This window comes from Aquarana catesbeiana, linkage group LG08 (assembly GCF_042186555.1).
Source record: "Aquarana catesbeiana isolate 2022-GZ linkage group LG08, ASM4218655v1, whole genome shotgun sequence".
NCBI classification, from domain to species: Eukaryota; Metazoa; Chordata; class Amphibia; order Anura; family Ranidae; genus Aquarana; species Aquarana catesbeiana.
This window is the reverse complement of record NC_133331.1, coordinates 133882907-133905570: the sequence shown is the minus strand read 5'-3', so window position 1 is coordinate 133905570 and position 22664 is coordinate 133882907. Positions and strand designations below refer to the sequence as shown.

Here is a 22664-nt window from a genome sequence, read left to right as displayed (position 1 = left end):
GTACCTGTATGCCATTTCGTGCAATAGATACTGTGGGTGCACGCCCATTGGACAGAGGGGGAGCCAATCAGTGGGTCCGGTGGACCCGATGTCCGCCGGCCACCCGCGACCGCTCCCCAGAGAGGCAGAACGGCAATCTGCCTATGTAAACAAGGCAGATCGCCATTCTGACAGGAGAGAACACAGTGATCTTTTGTTCCGACTAAGCAGGAACACGGATCTCCGTGTTCCTCCAGTAAGTCCATCCCCCAAAGTTAGCAAGCACCTCCTAGGGACACCCTTATCCCTTTGATCATCCCTGATGTTAACCCCTTCCCTGCCAGTGTCACTAGCACAGTAACCGTGCATATTTTTAGCACGGATCACGATTAGGATTAGGATCACTGGTTCCCAAAGAAAGTGTCAAAAGTGAAAGTCAGGTGATTTGTCCGCCGCAGTGTCGCAGTCCTGCTAAAGACCGCTGATCGCCGACATTACTAGTAAAATAAAAATAAAAATGCCAAAAATCTATCCCATAGTTTGTAGACGCTATAACTTTTGTCTCTCTTTTTTTGTTTATAGCGCAAAAAATAAAAACTGCAGTGGTGATCAAATACCACCAAAAGAAAGCTCTATTTATGGGAAAAAAGGACACCAATTTTATTTGGGTACAGCGTTGCACAACCGCACAATTGTCAGTTAAACGCACCTCCCACACACACATACGCACCCCAGATTTCCCTCCAGCACTGTTACTACCTCTATACCCCCTGGATATCACCCAGCACTGTAACCTCTTTAAATTTCAAGTACCACCTGCACAGTTACCATATTTACTCTAAATACCTCTAGTATCACTTGTATCCCAGATACCCTCAGCACCGTGACCCCTTTACACCCCAGGTACCCCCAGCACTGTCACCTCTCTACCCCCCAAATATCCCCAGCACTGTGACCCCTCTACCCATTCCTCCCCAATGCACCCTGCACAGTTATCCCTCTTTCCATTTACTCCCATCCCAATACACCCCCCCCCCGCACTAGGACCCCCCATACCAATATTCCCCACATGATAACCCCTCTCTCCCCCCCTGAAATGCTGTGCAGTGTGCCCCCCTCTACTCATTCCCCCCACACTGTGACCCCTCCACCCATAATCACCCCCCCCTTAAATCCCCCACACTGTGACCCCTCTACCCATTTCCTTCATACCAACCACAATGTGACCTCCTCTACCCATTTCTATCCCCCCACCACCACCACCCATTATGACCCCTCTAGCACTGTGACCATGCAAGATACCCTTAGAGCCCAATTCACCACTGCTTCCCCCATACACCCTAGACATCCCCCAGCACTGTAAAGCTATCTATACATCTTTTTCTAATGCGGTGCGGAAGTGGGGGATAACGAAGCCCTCCAGCAGTAGTGGAACTCCCTAGACTCTCCTCTGAGGGCATTTTAAGCCCAGCAGCGCCCACAGTGAGTTCAGTCACAGTTCTCCCAAGGCTGGTCTCTGAATTTCAGCAATGCTGCTGCATTTCAAATTCCCCACCCACACAGGCAGTGGCTGTACGCGGCAGTTTGCAGAAGACGGCAAAGGGGAATATGGGCGGGGAGCAGAGCAGATCCACTTTCCTCCTTCTGTTCATTCACATGGGGGAAGCGGCACTGCCCGATGATTCACAGCTCAGCCTTGACAGCTGCAGCCAGCGCTCCCCTGAAAGACAGAGCTAATGCTGTGGGGTGATTTAGCTCTGCTCACATATAGGCATTTTGAATCGCCACAATTCTGCCCGAGATTTCAAAACCCGCTGTTAATGTCAAATCGCACATCAGTGTGTTCAAGTGCCATTCATTTCAATAGCATCTAAAAACACGGGGCGATTCTGCGATTGCAGTTCAATTTGATTGAAATGAATGGCACCTGAACATGCTGATGAAGATGCTCATTTGACATTTTAAAATTGTGAGCAGAATGGTGCGATTTTGCCCGTGATTCAAAATGCCTATATGTGAGCATTGTGCCGACAAACCCAGGATGCAAATTTTAGTCGCCACGGCAACCTAGGATTTGTCGAGCCCTGCTTTAGACACATTTAAAATATTTTGTTTTCCTGGCTTGCTATATATATATATATATATATATATATATATATATATATATATATATATATATATATATATATATATATCCCTACGTTTAGCATTAACAAGTTCTAGACCGCTTCTTACTGTCTGGTCCAGAGCTGTTCCTGTATAAATTGATAGGTAGGTGCTGAAATTGTCATAAAACAAAGCGGAGTAAACGTTAAGTAAACATTGGATACACATGTCCAGCTCCATACAGACACGCAAAGAGGGGGGGTACCTTGCATGGAATATGGGGTTAATAGAGGGCATGACAAAGAAGTATGCCCGACTGGACACAGCAATCACCCAGTTACTCTGGTATATGCAGGCAGTTGGTAACAGGCCCAAAGGTTCTGACATACAGTAGATGTACACAGATGGGTGGTCAGGTTACCTCAGGTGGTTATACCCAAACCCTTAATCGGGAAACAAAAGGTTACCTCCCCACATATTGCAGATCAGATTTAGTTTAACATTCCTTCAGCCTGCAGGCACCAGCTCACTCCTGGATCTCAAAGCTCCATCAGGTTTTGTTGTTACCAACGTCATCAGGGGCACAGAGCATAGGGTTTATGGTTTATTTACCCGAGATTCGCCCAAATGTAACTGCCCATCGACTACCATAGGCTTATATAATGGCACCCTTCTGGAAGATTGGTGGCTACAGCTGGGTGGATCTTAGATAAATACATCTCCCATGATCGCTGTGCTCCATTACACATGTTTGGTTATATGCATTGATTATATGTCATATGTTTGATTATTGATCACCAAGTATATTAACTTAATTATCGGTATGGATGTCACACCACTTTCTCCAACTCAATCTTTCTAAAACTGAGCTTGTAATATTTCCTCCTTCCCAGTCCCCCCCCCCACCATGACTTTACCATTAAGATCAACAGCACAACCATTGGTCCCTCCACACATGCCAGGGTCCTGGGTGTAATCCTTGACTCTGACCTCTCCTTCAGCCCCCACATCCAATCACTGGCTAAATCCTGCCACCTTAACCTCCGCAACATCTCCAGAATTCGACCCTTCTTGACTAATGACACCACAAAGCAACTTATTCACTCCTTGATTATTTCCCGCCTTGACTACTGCAACTCTCTCCTTAATGGCCTACCCTTACGCAGGCTATCCCCCTTCAGTCTATTATAAATGCTGCTGCTAGACTTATACACCTCACTAACCGATCCGTGACTGCTGCCCCTCTCTGCCAATCTCTTCACTGGCTTCCCCTACCACACCATATAAAATTCAAAATGCTAACCACAACATACAAGGCCATCCACAACATCGCCCCCAGCTACATCACCAACATCATCTGCAGATATCGCCCAAATCGTCCCCTCCACTCCTCCCAGGACCTCCTGCTCTCTAGCTCCCTTGTTACCTCCTCTCATGCTCGCCTCAGGACTTCTCCAAAGCCTCTCCCATCCTCTGGAACTCCCTGCCCCGGTATATCCGCTCAGCCCCTAACCTGTCCACCTTTATGAGATCCCTGAAAACTCACTTATTCAGGGAAACCTATCCCACACCCACCTGACTGTCCCCGAGCCACCCCCATCAAATCATTCCCATCTTTTACCCTTTAGAATGTAAGCTCTACGAGCAGGGCCCTCCCTGTCCCTTCTGTATTGAACAGTACTGTAATTGTGCTGTCCCCCCTCTACATTGTAAAGCGATGTGTAAACTGTTCACGCTATATAATTTGTGTATAATAATAATTATTATTAACGCAGCACTTCTTTATATATAGTAATAGATTTTTTTTTTTAACTATGGATCTTCTGGATCATACTGTAATCAGTAATTCTGTTCAGAGGTATCACTACTAAAGTTGCCTAACTTTTCAATTATTAGAAGGTTAAAACAGGCTGCATCCAAGCCCACTTTGCTAGTAATGCTAGAGAAATTTGGTTCACATAGTGTACTCTCTCTCATGCACTAATTAATTTACTGAGACACTCTCTCTGTATGCTGGAAAACAATGGCTTGTCACATGCACAGTGCTTCCAGCTCACTGTAACATGTTCAGGATTCACACAAGTCCCTGTGTAATAAACAAGCTTAGTTCGTTCCAGCATACTTGTCTGGCACATAGTCTCAACAATACACATAACTGCAAAGTAGTAACATGGCCTTCCTTAACCACTGAAATGCAACAATTACAAAAGCTGCACAGTTTACTTTACTGTAACAGCTCTAACAGAACTGAAAATCATTAAATGTGTTTGAAATTTAAGCATTTAACACAACATACAGGGATTTCTGGATTTTGCAAGATCATAAAAGCATATCACAGAAAACCACCAACATTCTCATAAAAGTCATACAGATCTATTACAGACTAGAAGCCATTCCGCATTGACGGGCTGAATGACGTATGGGCAATTCATATGAGTATCTTCAATTTACCTCTGGACGGACGTCATAATTCTTACTCTTCACCAATCCTGAAATCACCTTCACTGCTGCCAAAGAAGCCTGGCCAAGCTTGTCCTGTCTAAAAAGCTTTTTCACTGCCTCAGTGCACAGTTCGGCAATCTGCAGAATACAAAAAAAAAAACAAAACTATAGCAATCTGGTGTTAAAAAGCATACAGGATCAAAACAAGGAGATGAAAAAAGTTGAGTCAGCCTTATAGGGCACAGCACTTTAAATATTGCAAACAATTCTGCCCTTTTACTAGATAACGTGGTGATGCCCATTTCTCCTCCTAGGATACCCCAGGTGCCTGTTAAGGCAGAACTCCGGCCAAAAAAATGTTTCCGTGTCGCTGATCCCCTACCTTCACCAACTTTGCCATCCATGTTCTTCTGAGCTCTGTAGTTCCTCTGTAATAGGCTGAACTTGCTGAAAAAAAACTTTATTGCCTGCTGACATTCTGTTTGTAAGACCGCTGGCTTCTATCCCTCTTCTAAGCTCAGCCAGCGGTCTGATATGCCCCCTTGTAGTCCTCTGAAAACTAGCATGGAGGAAGCAGACATGTTGGCGGAAGGGGTCTCACAGCCCCCGGTCTGTGCTGCCCACGGAGGTGTCCTCTCTCCTCCTCTGCTCCCTGAAGTCACCGCCCCTCCACTCCGCCCCCCCCCCCGCACTGCCCCCCCGTTATCTCCGTGCAAAGCGGGGATCATCAGTGATTACTTGTATGACACAGCGGGGATCTCCCACCTGTGCCAGGTATTGTCATATGAGAACATTGTTATATGAGAACACACCCCCCGCCATTGTAGGAACAGTGTGTTGTCAATCATAATAAATGGTGGGGGGTGATGCATCAGCGATCAGCGTTCTCACATACAATACCTGAGAGTGGGAGATCCACGCTGTGTCATACAAGTAATTTCTGATAATAATCCCAGCTTTACACTGGTGGTCCCTGACAAGGTGGTCCCTGACAAGCAGCATTGGTGGTCCGCGACATGGTGGTCCCTGACAAGCAGCACTGGTGGTGCTTGACATGGTGGTCCCTGACAAGTGGCACTAATTTGTATTTATATTAAATGCATTAAATTATTATATTAAATATGCATTTTAAAATGCTTTGCATGTATAAGGCTGTAACCTATCATACCATGTGTTATGTATGGCTTGCTGGCTGCAGAATGAGGGGTGCGATTTATGTTGAAGTGGGAGAGTTCACATTTACATGTACAAGCCTAATGTACCTCCCACATTTACTCCCATCTCAAGGATTCATGGAAAATATAGGCAGATTACAGTTAGAGAGAGAGATGATGCAATCACTGTTCTAAGAGATCCTCCCTGACAGAAAAGATGCTGCATTTTTCGAATTACAGAGCTGCATTCCTGAAAATGAAATCAGTCATATCTCTTAAATAGTAAATTTCACAAATGTAATAACCGTTTAGTGTGTTGTGTGTGGGGGGGTGTACTAATGGGGTATTTTTTGAAAATCCCGGAATTCTGCTTTAACTCCATGAGCACAGGGTGCACAAATGTTTTTATTTGGATAATTTTTCTACTGTCCAGTCATCCACATATTTGGAGTATATAGTCTAAACTTACCTCAGTACCACAATTTTATATTATATGATGGCATGATTTGCATTTTTTCATGTAGGCATGAGATGGAATCAGGTCTGCCTAGTACAAATGAACATCCCCAGAACTCTCAATGCTGGTGAAATACTTTTATTACTACAATATCTCATTTCTTCTCAGAAAAGTTGTGTCGTGAACTGCAGAATGATAATATATATCTAAAGACAAATGTAAAACACGTGACCAACAGAGGAAGACCCCCAATTCAAACACACTGGAATGTTCTAGTTACCCAAAGATTAAAATGGTTCAAAAGCCTAAAGGTTTTTCACCTTAATGCATTCTATGTTTTAAGTGAAAAATCTGCGCTGCAAAATCCCCCTCAGCCCCTGCTTATACTTACCTAATCCGATCCAGTGAGGTGCACAAGAGCAGTGACTGTTGTCACTGTCTCCCTCCCCCCTGGGCAGATTGAGAGCAGCGGGAGCCAATGATTCCCACTGCTGTCCATCAAATGCTGTGTCGAGAGAGTGGGGGGGTGGGGCTGAGATAACCGCTCTGTGTCGGGAAAAAAAAAACCCACAACGCTTTAATTACAAACAAAACATTAGGCGTTACTTGGTGTGTTAAAACACCCCCCCCCCCTTCACAGAGCAGTGAAAGACAAATGATACCATATCTAAGACCAATCCGACATGTCAATTCGCATACAGAATACATGATGGAGACGGTGCTGTGATTCCTTAGCTGAAAGAAATGCTTCTAACAATGCATGACAGAGGATGGTTTAAATAGAGACCAACAAAATAGCTTGAGTATATTGCATTTATACCATGTCTTTGCATGTGCTTATGACCTTGAAGAACATCATTCAACAACACATGGTGTAAAAGAAACAAAAAATGTGCACCTTTCAGTGATTCCAATTCATTTCTACGGGCCAAAAATATACGCTACTGTAGAGGAGATGCCATACAGCACTTTAAGAACAAACTGTTGCATAGCACACAGACTAGATCTAGCTACATATATACTTTGAAATATAGGAAATGAATGGGTGTGAGATTCTCAAAACACACATGAATGTTGGACTTTTCAGCATAAACACCCCAAATCATCAATGTGAGCACAAAAAATAACTTTGCCCTGTTCACAGCAATGTGGGAGAATGTCTATTTCCTCCTGTATAAACCAATGTTTGTGGAATTTGCTATTCAACATAAAAGATGAGCCAATAAAAAGAAGATTACTTTACATCAGAACATGGGAGCTTAAAGCGTCACTTAAAAGAAAAAAAACAAACACTTTCAGAATTAGGTCTGTGCTCTTTGTTTAAGCTATAAAAATAATTTATAAAGACGTTCTTTGTACAGCCTGCAGGCACTAGTAGTAGGGTGGCAAAATAATCTGCAGACTCACAAAAGCAGTCTAGGCCATTGCCACCAAACTGCACATGCTCCCCTCTTTCAATCATCTAAAAACATAGCCTTCTGTGAAAGAAATCCCTGGCCTAATTGATTACTACGGCTGGGATGGGGGCAGGGCTGTGACCTGTCAGACATGTGACCTGATCTTGATTAGCCCCACGTCCCTACCCATGCTGCAAGAAGAAGGAAAAAAAAAAAAAAAAAGGATATGTGACTTCCACTGGCATTTGGTGAAAAAAATGTTAATGCAGTGGCTGCACCCTATCATTTAGAGGTTGTAGCACTAGCAGAAATTAGAACCACTTTAAATGCTGAAGAGGACCTGTATCTTTATGTTTAAAGTTCAAAGTATTTAACGGTTATTCTCTCTAATTAGCTGGTGCCTTTTAAGCCACTTTCCTCTCTCTCTCGTTCTCTTGCGTTACCAGACGTGGCTCAAGAGACACATTTGGCCCACAGAAGCACCAAATTAGAAAACACCAAGATACAAAGAACATACAGTATATTTGTTAGATTGTACCTGCCTTGCAGACAAATTAACAACAACCCATCAGTAGTTCATGCTGTAATCTACGTACAAAAATATTTTTTTTAAAGTTTTAAATGGTAGAAAAATAATGTTTGTGTTCCCTTAACGCCAGTGCCTTTTAACCCTCATTTTCTGCAAAATGACTGTCTCTTGGGGAGACGATATCTGCCTTAAAACCCAAATTCCTGGGCTGTGTCTTACATATGTTTCTTCTCAAGAGATAATCCTTTTTGGCATCAACTACACTGAAACAATGACGACACTCTACTGCCCTCTAGTTGTAGACAAAATCCTATTCTGGAAACTAATTTTATATTAACAAATCCTTTACGCCAAGGATATGGTTGACACTTATGTGTGTACTTACACAATATGACAAACACTGTCTTCCAGTTACATAATTTGCTATATTCACTACTATTGGAGCAAAACATTGCAGAAAACTCAAAATTCCACTTCCAAAAATGCCAGACCAGATGAATTCTCACTGGTATATTGTGTCACACTGCGCGCATTGCTTTTTACCGTAAAGGACACCTGTACCAAGAAAAATATGGAGGCTGCCACTACTTGTCCAAAAAAAAAAAAAAAAACACCAAATGCCTGGCTATTATTCAGATCCATTAATTTCAATCACTTCCGAGTCACTGCTTTAGAATAGGTATGCAGATCAGGCATTCAGAATTCGCTGGCTGTAAAATTGTTCCGAGTCACTTTTTTGAAGTCAGCAATGGCACCCAGATAACTTCTCAAAGTTTTCTTTTAAATCAATCAATAGAAGTCTTAGTTGCAATAGCATTACATAAGCTATTCCCCTTCAGTTCACCATGAATCCTGCTGCCAGACTCATTCACCTCACCAACCGTTCAATGTCTGCTACTCCTCTCTCCTCTATTAGCTACAATGATTTCAGATCCCCGCTACACAACAATCTATACAAGATTTAACAATGACTATAAAGTGAAATTCTGGCAAACCGCTAAATACTCTCTCTCACAAAAGAGCTTGGTCAAGAGTGCTGCTGAGCAGAGGATTACAAGCAACTACTTTAAGAGTATTTCAAAATATATTAAAGAGGAAATATCAACCTGCCCATGCAAAGTAAAGTAACAAAAACGTCTACAACCCCCCCCCCCCTTTTATACTAACCAACCTTTGCAGCACCCCCCTCCCCCCCCCCCTTTATACTAACCAACATTTGCAGCACCCCCCCCCCCCTTATACTAACCAACCTTTGCAGCACCCCCCCCCCCTTTATACTAACCAACCTTTGCAGCACCCCCCCCCCCCCCGTCCCTCATTTCACCTTTGCAGCCATCCACAATACCCAGCACATCCAGGTATGAAGGCGCATGTGGCTGTGCTCAGGTCTAGCAGCCAATCACTAGGCCAGGAACTCCAACATGACCACGGGGAGTGAGGTCACAACTACCCTGGATCACAGACTCAAGTGATTTCAGTGCAGAGAAGAAAAGGGGGGCAAGGGATTGCTATAAAGGCAAGTATAATGGGGTCGGGGGGGGGCACCCCCATGAAGAGACACTGTTACCTTGCCTTGCATGGGTGGCTCTAATAACCTCTTGAAGCATTATGGTCTTTGTGACTATTTATTTTCTATGGGTCCTAACATCACATCGCTTGTGTTTTCAGACGTACGTATTGCAGTGTATTAAAGAGCCAGGTGCGTTGCTTACTATGTGAATGTACGTTGCCATTGTAGAAATGAATACGTGATAACACACAAGCATAGGTGTGAAGCAAGCCCAAATAATTTTTATTAATACATAATGTACTATATATTGTTTTTACATATGCCTGGAGTTCAGCTTCAACGCGGGATTAAAAGTATTTATACTTTTTTATACCCTTTGTATCAGATTTCCCAGTCTAGCACTTACATCTTGTCACAACACAGATGTTTGATCATGTGCAGTAAGACAGTAAAGCCTGTGTAAGAAAACACACACAAAAAAAAAAAAAAAGAAGAAGGAGGTATGCAAAGAGACAGCTGACCTTCTTGCACTTGTCATCAACAAGCGGTACTACAAGGACGATGATGTTGTTGTGAAAATTGAAGTGGGAAAGAGAGATCATGAGCTCACACAAGCACATCACTGCCACCTCTGCCAGTCCTTTGTATGCCTTTAATGACACCACCTCACTCTTCTTCGTTTTCATTTGTTTCCAGTCTGTGTGCAAAATATGCAGGGAGAACAAGGGATCAATCAAGAGCTTGATGAAATAAAATATTAGAAACTGCAGATCTATAAATGTCTATCAATGAGATCTATTATTCAAAAGCTGCTGGAATTTTCAGCAATAGGGAATTCGTTTGCTTTTGTAGAACACAAACACCAAAAAAATACAGAGTATAGATCTTTGTTAGCACAAAAGCAAAATGACAGGCATGTAATGTTTATTAGAACCAAAAAAAAAAAAAAACAAAGAGATACATTTAGTTTTTAATAGAATACATATCGACTATGCTCACATAATGTTGCACAGCACAGACTTACCCTTTATTGTTTGTTCCAGATTTTCCAGGTAAAATTTGTACTGACTTACTAAACCTTCTTCAAATTCTCTGAGTCTTTGGGTTTCCTTCTTGACCTGTTTTGCAAAACAAAATATGATTTATTTGTTAGCATTTATAATAAGATACGCACAATATCTCATTGAGTTTGATCAATATGAAGCTACCTATTTAAAGATTATCACAGATGACAAGTACACTTGTAAAATATATATTATATACATACATATACACACACACACACATATATATATATATATATATACACACACACACACATACATGGCTCATAAAATTAGAATATCAAAAAGTTAATTTCAGTAAATTCAATTCAAAAAGTTAAACTCGTATATTTTATATAGATGCGTTACACACAGTGATATATTTCTAAGCTCTTATATTTTTATTTTTTTTTGAGGATTATGGCTTCCAGCTAGTGAAAACCCAAAAGTCATTATCTCAGAAAAATGAGATTACTACATAACACCAATTAAAAAAAAATAATAATAATAATTTAATACAGAGATGTTGGCTTACTAAAAAGCATGTCCATGTACAGTACAGTATGCACTATACCAATACTTGGTTGGGGCTCCTTTTGCATGAATTATTGCATCAATGCGGCGTGGCATGGAGGCGATCAGCATGTGGCACTGCTGAGGTGTTATAGAAGCCCAGGTTGCTTGATAGTGACCTTCAGCTCATCTGTATTGTTGGGCCTGGTGTCTCATCTTCTTCTTTAAAATATCCAACAGATTTTCTATAGGGTTTAGGTCAGGTGAGTTTGCTGGCCAATCAAGCACAATGATACCACGATCATTAAACCAGGTATTGGTACTTTTGGCAGTAAATGCAGGTGCCAAGTCCTACTGGAAAATGAAATTAGCATCTCCATAAAGCTGGTCAGCAGAGGGAAGCATGAAGTGCTCTAGAATCTCCTGGTAGAGGGCTGCGCCGAATTTGGGCTTGATAAAACACAGTGGACCAACACCAGCAGATGACGTGGCTCCCCAAATTATCAGAGACTGTGGAAAATGTTTTAAGTTGGAAATCAAGTTCCCAGAGTCTGGAAGAAGAGTGGAGAGGCACAGAATCCAAGTTGCATGAGGTCCAGTGTGACTTTTCACAGTCAGTGATGATTTGGGAAACCATGTCATCTGCTAATGTTGGTTTTATCAAGTCTAAAATCCACTCTCCTTTACAGATCTTCTTTAAATCCTTAAGGTTTCTTAGCTGTCTCTCGGCAACTCAAAGTTTCAGCTCCCTCCATAAATTTTCTATAGGATTAAGGTCTGGAGACTGGATAGGCAACTCCATAACTTTAATGTGCTTCTTCTTGAGCCACTACTGTGCTGCCTTGGCGGTATGTTTTGGGTCACTGTCATGCTGAAAGACCCATCCATGACCCATCTTCAGTGTTCTGGCTGAGAGAAGAAGGTTCTCATCCAAGATTTTACAATACATGGCCCCATCCATTAGCCCTTCAATGCGGCAAAGTCGGTCTTTACCTTTAATAGAGAAACAGCCCCAAAGCATAATGTTTCCACCTCTGTGCTTGAATGTAGGGATGGTGTTCTTAGTTCATAGTCAGCATTTTTCTTCCGCCAAACACAGCTAGTCCCCCTCCTCAAGAAGGCACATGTACAGTCAAGCCAATGAACATCTAAATACCGGTAATTCAAAAGATTGGGAGAAAGTGCTGTGGTCAGATGAGACCAAAATTGAGCGCTTTGGCATTAACTTGACTCGTCGTGTTTGGAGGAAGAAAAATGCTGACTATGACCCCAAGAACACCATCCCTACAGAAGATTTACATGTAAAACTTATGTAGGGAGATTTGTTTAATCTCTGTGCATCATCTGAGGCTGTTCACTTCACTGGGTATATGTGAGGGTTTACATCCACTTTAAATATGCATATGCCAGGGAAACAGCAACAAACCACTGGTGGCCTAAAATTTTCAAAAGGCAACACATTAAAAGCCCCTTCAGGTCTTCAGTTTAGAGTTAGCTGTAAATAATGGGCCTAGAATTATTGTTCTCATTCTGGCATGCACTGTGATATCTGCATTTCTGGAAGTAGGTGCCTCAATCTTGCATGTTTACATTAACATGTAGGTGCGCAGGGATCCAAAATGGTTTATTGTGTGTGTGTGTGAGATGTCTGCAAAGATCAAAGAAAATGATAGACCATCAGGTCAAAAAGGTAAAGGCTACAAGACCATTTCTTCCACCCACACTTTGCTAGCCATACCACCATTCTCAGCAGCATCATCCGTGTCTCATCCAGAGCCCCCTGGTGGCCAAAGAAAGTGAAACTTCAACACACTGATCTGAGCAGCTGGCTGTCATTCCTTCATGCAAGTGGTTGCTTGCTTTTTTTTTTTACAATAGAGAAGACTGCTTTTACTTGGGACTTTTTCTGTTAGTCAATTTCCTATTGAGTTACTTGGTGACTCTTGTAGAGGTCGACCGATATGGGTTTTTCTCTGGCCGATGCCGATATTTACAATTCGCGGTGGCCGATGGCCGATATGTGATGCCGATTTTTTTGGCCGATATATTAAGCCGTTTTTTTTTTCTTTTTTTTTTTACCTTCATCTCATAAAATCTAACAGTTAGACCCCTTTCACACTGGGGCGTTTTCAGGCGCTTTTGGGCTAAAAATAGCACCTGTAAAGTGCCTGTCAAACGGCTCCCCTGCAGTCTCAGTGTGATATCCTGAGTGCTTTCACACTGAGGCGATGCGCTGGCAGGATGTTAAAAAAAAAAGTCCTGCAAGCAGCATCTTTGGAGCGGTGTATACCACCACTCCTGCCCATTGAAATGAATGCGCACCGCTGCTGAAGCGCCTGCAAAGCGATTCAGCAGCGGCGCTTCAGGGGCGCATTTAACCCCTTCCTCGGCCGCTAGCTGGGTTATAAGCGCCCTGCTAGCAGCTGAATAGCGCTGCTAAAATGATGGTAAAGAGCCGCTAAAACTAGCAGCGTTTTACCGTCAACGTATGCCCGCTCCAGTGTGTAAGCAACCTTTCGTGATACGGAAATTTTTTTACATTTAAACATTTATTAAACAAAACAAACCTCCAATCAGTTCACTTGTATGTAGAATTTAGATTAAAAAAAAATATAAAAAAAAAAAAAAAAACTCTCTTAAATATTAAATACACAAAAACAGGTAATCCAAAACTTCTGGATGAAAAAAAATGGGCTAACTTTACTGCTTAGTTTTTTTTAAAATTTATTAGTGTATTTTCTTTTAAAAAATTGCATTTGAAAGACCGCTGCGCAAATACCGTGTGACATAAAATATTGCAACAACCGCTATTTTATTCCCTAGGGTCTCTGCTAAAAAAAATATATATAATGTTTGGGGGTTCTAAATGATTTTCTAGCAGAAAATACAGGATTTTTACTTGTAAGCAACAAGTATCAGAAAAGATTGAGTCTTTAAATGGTTAAACTGAGAACTTCTACACACGGAATTTAGTTCATTCATAAGTGTAAACATTGTATCCTTCAGGTTCTTTTTATCAGATTTGGCAAGCTGCCAAGAGAGGGGGAGAAGTCGCTTCACACAGGCAACTTGCACTGACTTCTATTACAGAAGTCTTTTGCAAGTCGCGCTGAAGCTATATCGGCTTTTTTTATCAGCACAATCGGCCGATGCCGATTAAGTAAAAAAACACCAAATATCGGCCGATATATCGGCCGGCCGATATATCGGTCGACCTCTAGACTCTTGTTCATTGCCTCAGACTGGACTGACTGTAATTTGCTAAAATGCAAACTGAGAAGCCAAAATGCTTTGGAAGAATTTCGTTTGCACAGAGACAAAACTTGGGCTTTTTATCAAGTCACATCAGCTCTATGTTCACATGTAAGGAAAAAAAACAAAACAAAAAAAAAAAAAACTATGCTAAAAATATGAACCTGAAAGAGACAGATAATCCAAGCTCTGTCGCAGTCACATGTTGTGGATCCTCCAACAGGATAATAAACCAATACACACAACTAAACGCACCCCAAGAATAGCTAAGAACAAAACAAAGGACTAGTGTGAAGTGGTCTTCTATGATCTTAATCCCATCGAATCCTATCAAACATTATATTTTTTGCTGTTGCTCCTTTTAAATACTGTGTAACAAAATATTAGCATAAAAAAGTGAACATGAAACTTCAAACAGATGCTGGTGAATACCACACCAACACATTAACAGTCAGTTGGAATTCAGCACTTTACACTGTATTCACCAGCATCTGTTTGAAGTTTCATGTTTACTTTGGACTTTTTCGGCACTAGCACTTTTAATTTTAAGATGGGTTTGGTTGGATGCTATTTTCCTTTGTAGTAGTTGCACCTATATTGCACATTTAAAGTGTATCACCCATTTATTTTGAGCATTTAGCACTTTAGATTGTCTACTATTATTTTGTACTATATTATGATTTTTAGTGTATTAACTTGAATATTTTTTGAGTTCATTATTCTGAACACTGTACACACTTTAGTAGTCACTTAGCACTTTTTTGTTTCTTACCACTTGGAGCGCAGCACAATTTATTGATTTTAATTTAGACTAGTGGCGTTATGACATTTGGGAGCCTATAATGAGGCTGGATCAGAACTGTCAAGTCAGAAATCTTGTAAAACTTTTTGAAAGGTTCTGACAGTTCTGATCCAGCCTCATTATAGGCTCCCAAATCTCATCACGCCACTACTCAAAGCAGGTTAACTTACTTCAGGGCTGATAAAGTGGGAGATAACTCCCTCAAAACGTGTTGGCTTTACCTGTTACCTTCAATAAACTACAATAAATTTACCCTCAAGAGTAACAGATCTTTATAGGTGCACCTCCATATCCATCTGAAAGCTGACAGCAGATCATCTTTTCCGTCGCTAACAGAGAGGCTGCAGCCTGGAACTCTAATAGGATCAATCCACAATACACCTTTATTGGGTAAAAGCCCCCAGAAGGATAACCTACTCCACAGGGTTTCCTATAACAGCAGACCAGCTATGAGTCCAGCTCTGTCACATACACACATTTTATTAAATATGATGTATTCTAATTACTTTTGTGCATTTCAAATTACTTCATAAAAAAAAATAAAAAGTGTTGGTTCTTTTTCACAGAGGATAACCAAAAAAAAAATTAAACAATTCAATACAGCCCTTCAATACATGCACATTTCTCCCTCTAACCTTTAGACTTGGAATAATACTGCGAATACTTACAAATACCTGATGATCCTGCAAGAAAGGCAGGGGATGAAAAATTGCACCAAAATAGCAGAAAAGGGGGAGAAACAGCAGGCAACTGGTAAGGGAGGGGAGTGAGTTATGGAGATGTGGATAGTTTGGTCAGCCCCTATAGGAAGTTAGCAGCCAACTGGATTACCGGCAGGATCGTTGGGTATTTTTCAGTACACTTGCAAGGTGACCTAACATTGTATAAATATGCAAGTATTAGACAGCTGCGCTTTTTTTTTTTTTTTAGTCCCAACCAGCCTCCCATTCCAACTCACGCAGAGTTACACAATAAGTTACAGGATGAAAAGAGTTTGGAATCTTTAAATATTTTAAAGATGACTGGGGAAGGGGCAGGTGAGAATTTTATTAATCCAAATCTGATAGGTACAGAATCTGTCCACCTACTATAAAATAATCCACTGCGCTAGGTTTGGTACAGATTGTATACACAAATATGAAACAGTCCCAGTATATAGTGATACAAAGTGCTCATGCTCAAAGTTTATATATTTGTGCTCCAATGTGCTCAGATTTGGGTGCCCCACATGGTCAACTCTAGGGGGTGAGTTTACATCTAACCATCGCTAGTGTGGTCATTTGCACATGTTGGGATACCCCTGTAGAGATCCATTGCTGTCATCTCATGCAGTGCAAAGAAATCCTCATTGTGCAAAATATCGTTCCAAAAAAACAGTTAAAAATAAAAATGCCACTCACATGTTAGGGTGCCTAACCATCCTGGCACCCAGCGAGTGTAACAGGTTTTTTTAGGGGAAACTCGGTCCATGATGGTGGTGTTTACCCCGCTGGTCGCGGTGCTGCTCCATTCCCTGTACTCCTTCGGGTTGAAGTAAGTCGCGGTGACGTGATAATGCCTCAACGCGTTTCAGCCAATCAGCAGGCCATCATCAGGAAGCTCTAATTCCGTCATTTTGAACTTTTTTCTATTGCCTTTCGACAATTTTTTGCTGCAGCTGGATTGGTATTGTGCCTATCACGTTACTGTTATTATATCCATTGGCGCTTGGCTATTTATTCTTTTTTCACTTTACCGTACTGCTGATCATAGCACACCAAGCACTACAGTAAGCTATGGGTAATGTCCAAGCGTGTCAGAGGCCGAGTGATTATCGGATATCTCCTGCAGTAAGGAGAACTGCTGGGTCTGGAAAGACCGATTTAGGTCAGAGATATGTAAAACCCCAAACCATGGTTTTCTACCCAAAGGCAAAATTATAGAAACCATTTACTGGTGCCTAAAACAGGCTATGTATTCTAAAAATATGAACCCGAAAGAGACAGATAATCCTAGCAAAACAAAAAAAAAACTAGTAGCTGCCACATAATTGGGAGAAAACAGGGGCTTTGTGCAAATCTGATATTGCATAACTGAAAGAGCATCACAGAATAGCTCAGTCAGAATATAAATCTGTGCTATTTACCCCTATAATTTATACAAACCAGTCCTATTCCTCTAAAATAAATAGCAGATGTAAACAAAGGGGTCTCTGGACTGAGACCAAAAAAGACTATGATAAAGAGTTCAGTGTTTAGTAAATGTTACATGTGACTAAAATGCACTAGAAAGTCATTTAATAAAGGATTGATAGTTGCCACGCACCATCTAATCCCACGATAAAAGAGGATATGAAACATTCTGTCCCACACACACACATCTCACAGGAACTACACAGCTTCAGAACAGCAGATTTTTTTCTCATGGACTTAAATACATTTTATACAGAGCAAAGTCCAATCAAAACATTTTATGACCATGGTTTTATACACTCAGGCTGTATCAAATGAGCAAACAAGCAATTTGATGTATGATCTATTTTAATAAAAATTAAAAAAAAAAAAAAAAAGGACTTCTTTAATAGATCTTGTGTCTCTAACTAAACTGATTAAAGGTATTCAGCTGCATTGGGTTACTGCATATCCTCGCTGCCAGCACTGCATTAAGGAGGCTTTTCATTGCCAGACATAACCAGGAAAACCTTCCCACATTTCCCTCCACTGATGGATACCATGATCAGCTAAGTGTATAAAACAGCTGCAAAGCTCACACAGGTCAGGAGGATGCTTTTGGTATGATGCAGCTTGGCCTACAAAACCCAAAAGCAGGCTGCTCAGTGGGTTTCCATGGCCAATATGAGTTGTGCCAGAGAAAGCCAAGCATTCGTAGTCTGACTACTTGTAAGTAGTGAAAATCAAACACCGGATCAGGAGTGGAAATATCAAACTAATATATAGTGGGAAAATATGTTGACAGGTTTTGCAGCTATCAGAAAACAGTAGTAGCTGTATAGTAAGGTGTAAATTATTAAAATCTCCTGAAATGTACAGCTTTCTCTATCAGAGTACATTACATAGATTTATTAGTAAAAATGAACCTATTTTTTCAGACAACTAACTAGAGGTAGATTTGTAAATGACAAAATGCAATATGCAAAAATAGAAATTTGATTTGCCAGTAAAATCCTTAGCTAGGAGAACAGTACAGGGCACAGGATTGTATTCATAGACTGTGGGTTATGTGCAGCTACCAGGTGTTGGAACACTGGTAAAAATATTTGCTAGGGCTACCCAGAGAGCGCATCACTTAATCCCACCTACTCTGAGACTCCATGAGTTTTTTGCAAGCAAGGAGTGATCAAGACAAAGTAAGGGAGTCCATGTCCTGTCCTCCAAAATTAGGAATTTAAAGGCAAGTCAAATTTCTTATCTTAATCGTACAGTACAGGACACTGAAATGGTATTCAGACCATGGGACATACCCAAGCAATAATCTGAGGAGTAGGCAACAACATAAACCGAACTGCCAACAGGCCCACAGGAAAACAAAGGTTAAAAGAACCTAAACAAACAGCCTTGCAGCTGAACCTCACATAAGCTAAGGCCTGAGCAGTCAACTTGGAGAATGTCTGAACAGAGGACCAAGTAGTGGCCTTGCAAATCTGTAAAGCAGATGCTTGATGCTGGAAAGACCAAGAGACAACAGCCCTGGCAAAGTGGGCTCTGAATGGGGAAGGGGGAACCCTTTCCATAAGATTTTCCCCATTCCATCATTGATTGGTGGATAAGGCAGAGTGTAACTTTAAGGTAGACCCAGCCAGCCCTGACCACATCAAAGCAATATTGGGCAATTTCCTTGTAATGTTTTGAAGCAGGACAGAGGGATGGAAAAATTATGTCCTTATTGAGGTGAAGAGAGACCATCTTGTGTAAGAAGGGAGGTTTTGGTCTCAACAACTTTGTCCTTTGTGCAAAACGTAAGAAACGTGACAAAACGAAAGCGCCCATCATAGTAAAGAATCAGTCAGGAATCAATTCAGAATCAAGCCTAACAAGTGTAATGGCTACCAGAAAGACAACCTACAAGTGAGATCTTCCAATGACATATCTCTAATAGGTTCAAAGGGGGGTGAGATCCCAAGGTGACACAGGAGGTCAAATTGTGGGATTTATATGAGCAACGCCCTGGGGAGAGGGAAAAAAAAGATAAAGGATATTGAGGCAAGAGGTTTTTGGACCAAGATGGATAAAGCAGAAACCTGTCCCTTGAAGGTACTCAGACAAATGCTTTTCAAGACCTGGTTGAAGAAAGGCCAAAATATGCCAATTCTCATTTCACCAAATTTGGGTTCCATTCAAGCTAGGTCATGCCTTCCCTTTGATGAATATCCCTCATTCAACTGTTGCACAAGGTAGGGGAGGAAAGCGTTACTTAGGGTTTAGAGGCCTGGAGTGAAACCTGGGCAAGGGGGAACAGCCTTGAGGGATGCTACTATCAAGCCTAGAACACTCAAGCAGAAACCAACTGCAGTTTTGACCCGAGGGATTTGTGTGGAACCTTTAGGGAAGCAACCATAGAAAATACTGGCTTGGACTGTGTCCAAGATTAGACCAAGGTACTCCAGACAGTGAGAGGGCTGGAGAGAAGACTTTGGAAGGTTGATTATCTAGCCAAAATGTTTGAAAGAAATGAATCATCCACTGGACTTTGGAAGCCAAGATTTTGAAAAGTTCTTCAGTAAGAAGTCATCCAAAAAAAATAAAAAAAAGGGTAAGTTGTCATCCAAGTAACCTAGGACATTATTGCCCTGGGTTCGTAGAAAAGCCAGAAGCCAGGCAGGCACTTTTGTGAGCATTTAGGGTGCAGAAGAGAGTACGAATGGTAGTGCTGGAAGTGTTGGTCACCCACAGCAAAAAGTTATTTTTGCCAGTGTCCAATGATCTGAAGGCTGGTGCAAATAGCCCATGGTCTATTAATTCAAGTCTAATATCCTGTAAAAGGTACAATAAGGATACCTTAGTTTAAGGAAAAAATAAAACTGCAAGGATCTGTAAACACTCAGTATAAGAAATAAGAAACAAACCCAGCAGCAATAATAATGAAATGGTCCTCATCTAATAGCTTGTTAGCCACAAAAAGCCCTCAGTCATTTCTGATTATGGGACAATTTTGGCGCTTGGCTTCGAAATATCTCAATTTAAAAAACGTAATCAAATTCTTCCCATAATCTAATGAATGTGATTTAATTTATACAGCATCATTCTTTTCAGATTATCTAAAGCTATGAGAGTGCCACGATAAAGCATATATTGAATGTGACTCAGCTGAGCTCAGGGAAAAAAAAAAAAAAGTTTACCTGACAAGAAGAGGTGGCATTTAGGGAGGTAAATGGATTATCCCCCATATATACACATTCACTGAAAATAACACTGCTTAACTTTTTGTGCTCAAAAATTCCTATGCGTGTCTCACCCGAGCAGTCTTTTCCTCCTCTGTCAGTGGACGAATCTTGTAAGAAGGGGCAAGATCTTTAAATATTTCCATCAATGATATCAATACCAGCTTCCGAACAGTCACCGCTACAGTAGAATCCTGTTCCATGAGCATAGCACGAAGTTCCTTCAGCTTTTTGATCTATTTAAAAGGCAAAATAAAATTTTATTTCAGTATGTAATACAAATAACCCCTAATTTTTACAAAATTACAATAGGGAGTATACATAAACCCCTCTCATACTAAGGTGCTATCATAATGTTTGCAACAATATCATGTCTCATATATACACACTGCATATGCATGTCCAGGCTTTTCCCATAAACACACTGATCAACAGAGCCAACTGACCAACATTACCTTCACTTCCTGTCCCATAGCCAAACAGGAAGTGAGAGGAAATCCCTGAAAATTAAGGGAATTCCTTGGGAACTCCAGGTCACCAGAACTAGTGTCCCCATTGGAAGATTTCCCCTCTATTACTTTTCTGGGGACAACCCAGAATTTGAGATTTTCTTTTACTTTCACTTTCTGCCTAGGTTCACACTGTAACGATGCAGGAACCAGCGTCGGTTCCCACATTGCATCTCTCCCGCAGGCAGTTCACATTGCCCTCTGAACCACTGCGGGTGTCAATACAATGTTAATTACACCCCCAGAACAGTTCACAGATCGCAGTGCGAACTGTAGATTTGGACAGGAATCAGATCGCATGGGTGAGAATACCCTTGCGATCCGATTCCAGTCCGGGCGGGGGTTGGGGGAAATCGCAGTGCGATCGCGAATCACATTCAATGTCTGACATCGCTGCAGTGTGAACCCGGGCTCAATGATAATGGTAAACAGGACAAATAAAGAAGGTGAATCTCCGTAAGGGGCACACAGAGCATTAAAAAAGATCGTATCCCTCTCCACCCTATGTAAAACTTAAAAAAAAAAAAAAAAAAAAAAAGTTTTGCCTTTTGTTATACTTAAAGCTTTATTTGAGCATAATGTTACATTGATAAAATGTTTGCCTGGTGCTCAGACTGACTAGTAAATATATTTAACCACTTGCTGCCCACCCACCGTCAAATGACAGCTGGGCGGTGCGGCTCTTGTTCTGGGTGGTCGTCATATGACGGCCTACCAGAAAGACCACTCTCACGCGCAGAGGCCGTGCCGTTTTGCTAGGACACGACGCAACCCCAATCTGTGTAAAGATCCGTGGCTCTTTAACCATGTGATCGGCTGTGTCCAATCACAGTCAGTCACATGTAAACACGGAGTTGCCGGTAATCGGCGCTCCTCGCCTCACACTGACAGAGTGAGAGGAGAGCCGATCAGCGGCATCTCCTCACAGAGGACATCTAGGGATGTAATCAGGGCACTAATTACAATTAAGTGCCAGCAATGCCACTGCTAGCAATCCATGCCAACCAGTGCCCACAAGTGCCAGCAATCAGTGGCCATCAGTGATGCCAGTCAGTGCTGCCTATCAATGCCCACCAGTGCCGCCTATCTGTGCCCAGTGCCCATCAGCGCCACCCACCAGTGCCCATCAGTGCCGCCCCATCAGAGCCCATCAGTGCCAACACATCAGCGAAGGAGAAAAAATTACTTATTTACAAAACTTAGAAACTAAGAAAAACTTTTTTTTTTCAAAATTTGTGGTCCTTTTTTGTGGTCCTCAAAATTTCATATAGTTACAGTGTAGCCTGACCGCGCAATTGTCATTCAAAGTGTGACAGCGCTGAAAGCTGAAAAATGGCTTGGCAGGAAGAGGGTGTAAGTGCCCAGTATTGAGGCGGTTAAAGATAAAGATAAACACATGCCTCTGTATTTGAAAAAACAAACCACACACACTGTTCTCTGGATCTGCAAGTATGGCTGAGGCCAAGGTCGCAATGTGAATCTTCTTCTCTTCCAGCTTTTGTTTTCTATGCTGTATCAGTTCTTCTGTACTCATCAAATGCAGTGGCTCTTCTGGCACATCTGGTAAAACAAATAAATCTAAATACCTTTGCTT

At 41.5% G+C, this 22664-nt stretch overlaps 1 protein-coding gene across 2 annotated transcripts in view; it reads right to left on the bottom strand.

The window, feature by feature from the left end:
• NOC3L (NOC3 like DNA replication regulator) overlaps positions 1 to 22664 on the bottom strand; it is a 130155-nt gene that overhangs the window by 74788 nt on the left and 32703 nt on the right. For both annotated transcript variants that reach the window (XM_073596426.1, XM_073596427.1), the window contains exons 6-10: positions 22500 to 22630; positions 20636 to 20797; positions 10599 to 10692; positions 10096 to 10271; positions 4537 to 4665 (exon numbers count right to left, since the gene is read on the bottom strand). In XM_073596426.1, the coding sequence (XP_073452527.1) occupies positions 4537 to 4665; positions 10096 to 10271; positions 10599 to 10692; positions 20636 to 20797; positions 22500 to 22630 (692 nt within the window). The remainder of the gene's footprint in view (positions 1 to 4536; positions 4666 to 10095; positions 10272 to 10598; positions 10693 to 20635; positions 20798 to 22499; positions 22631 to 22664) is intronic.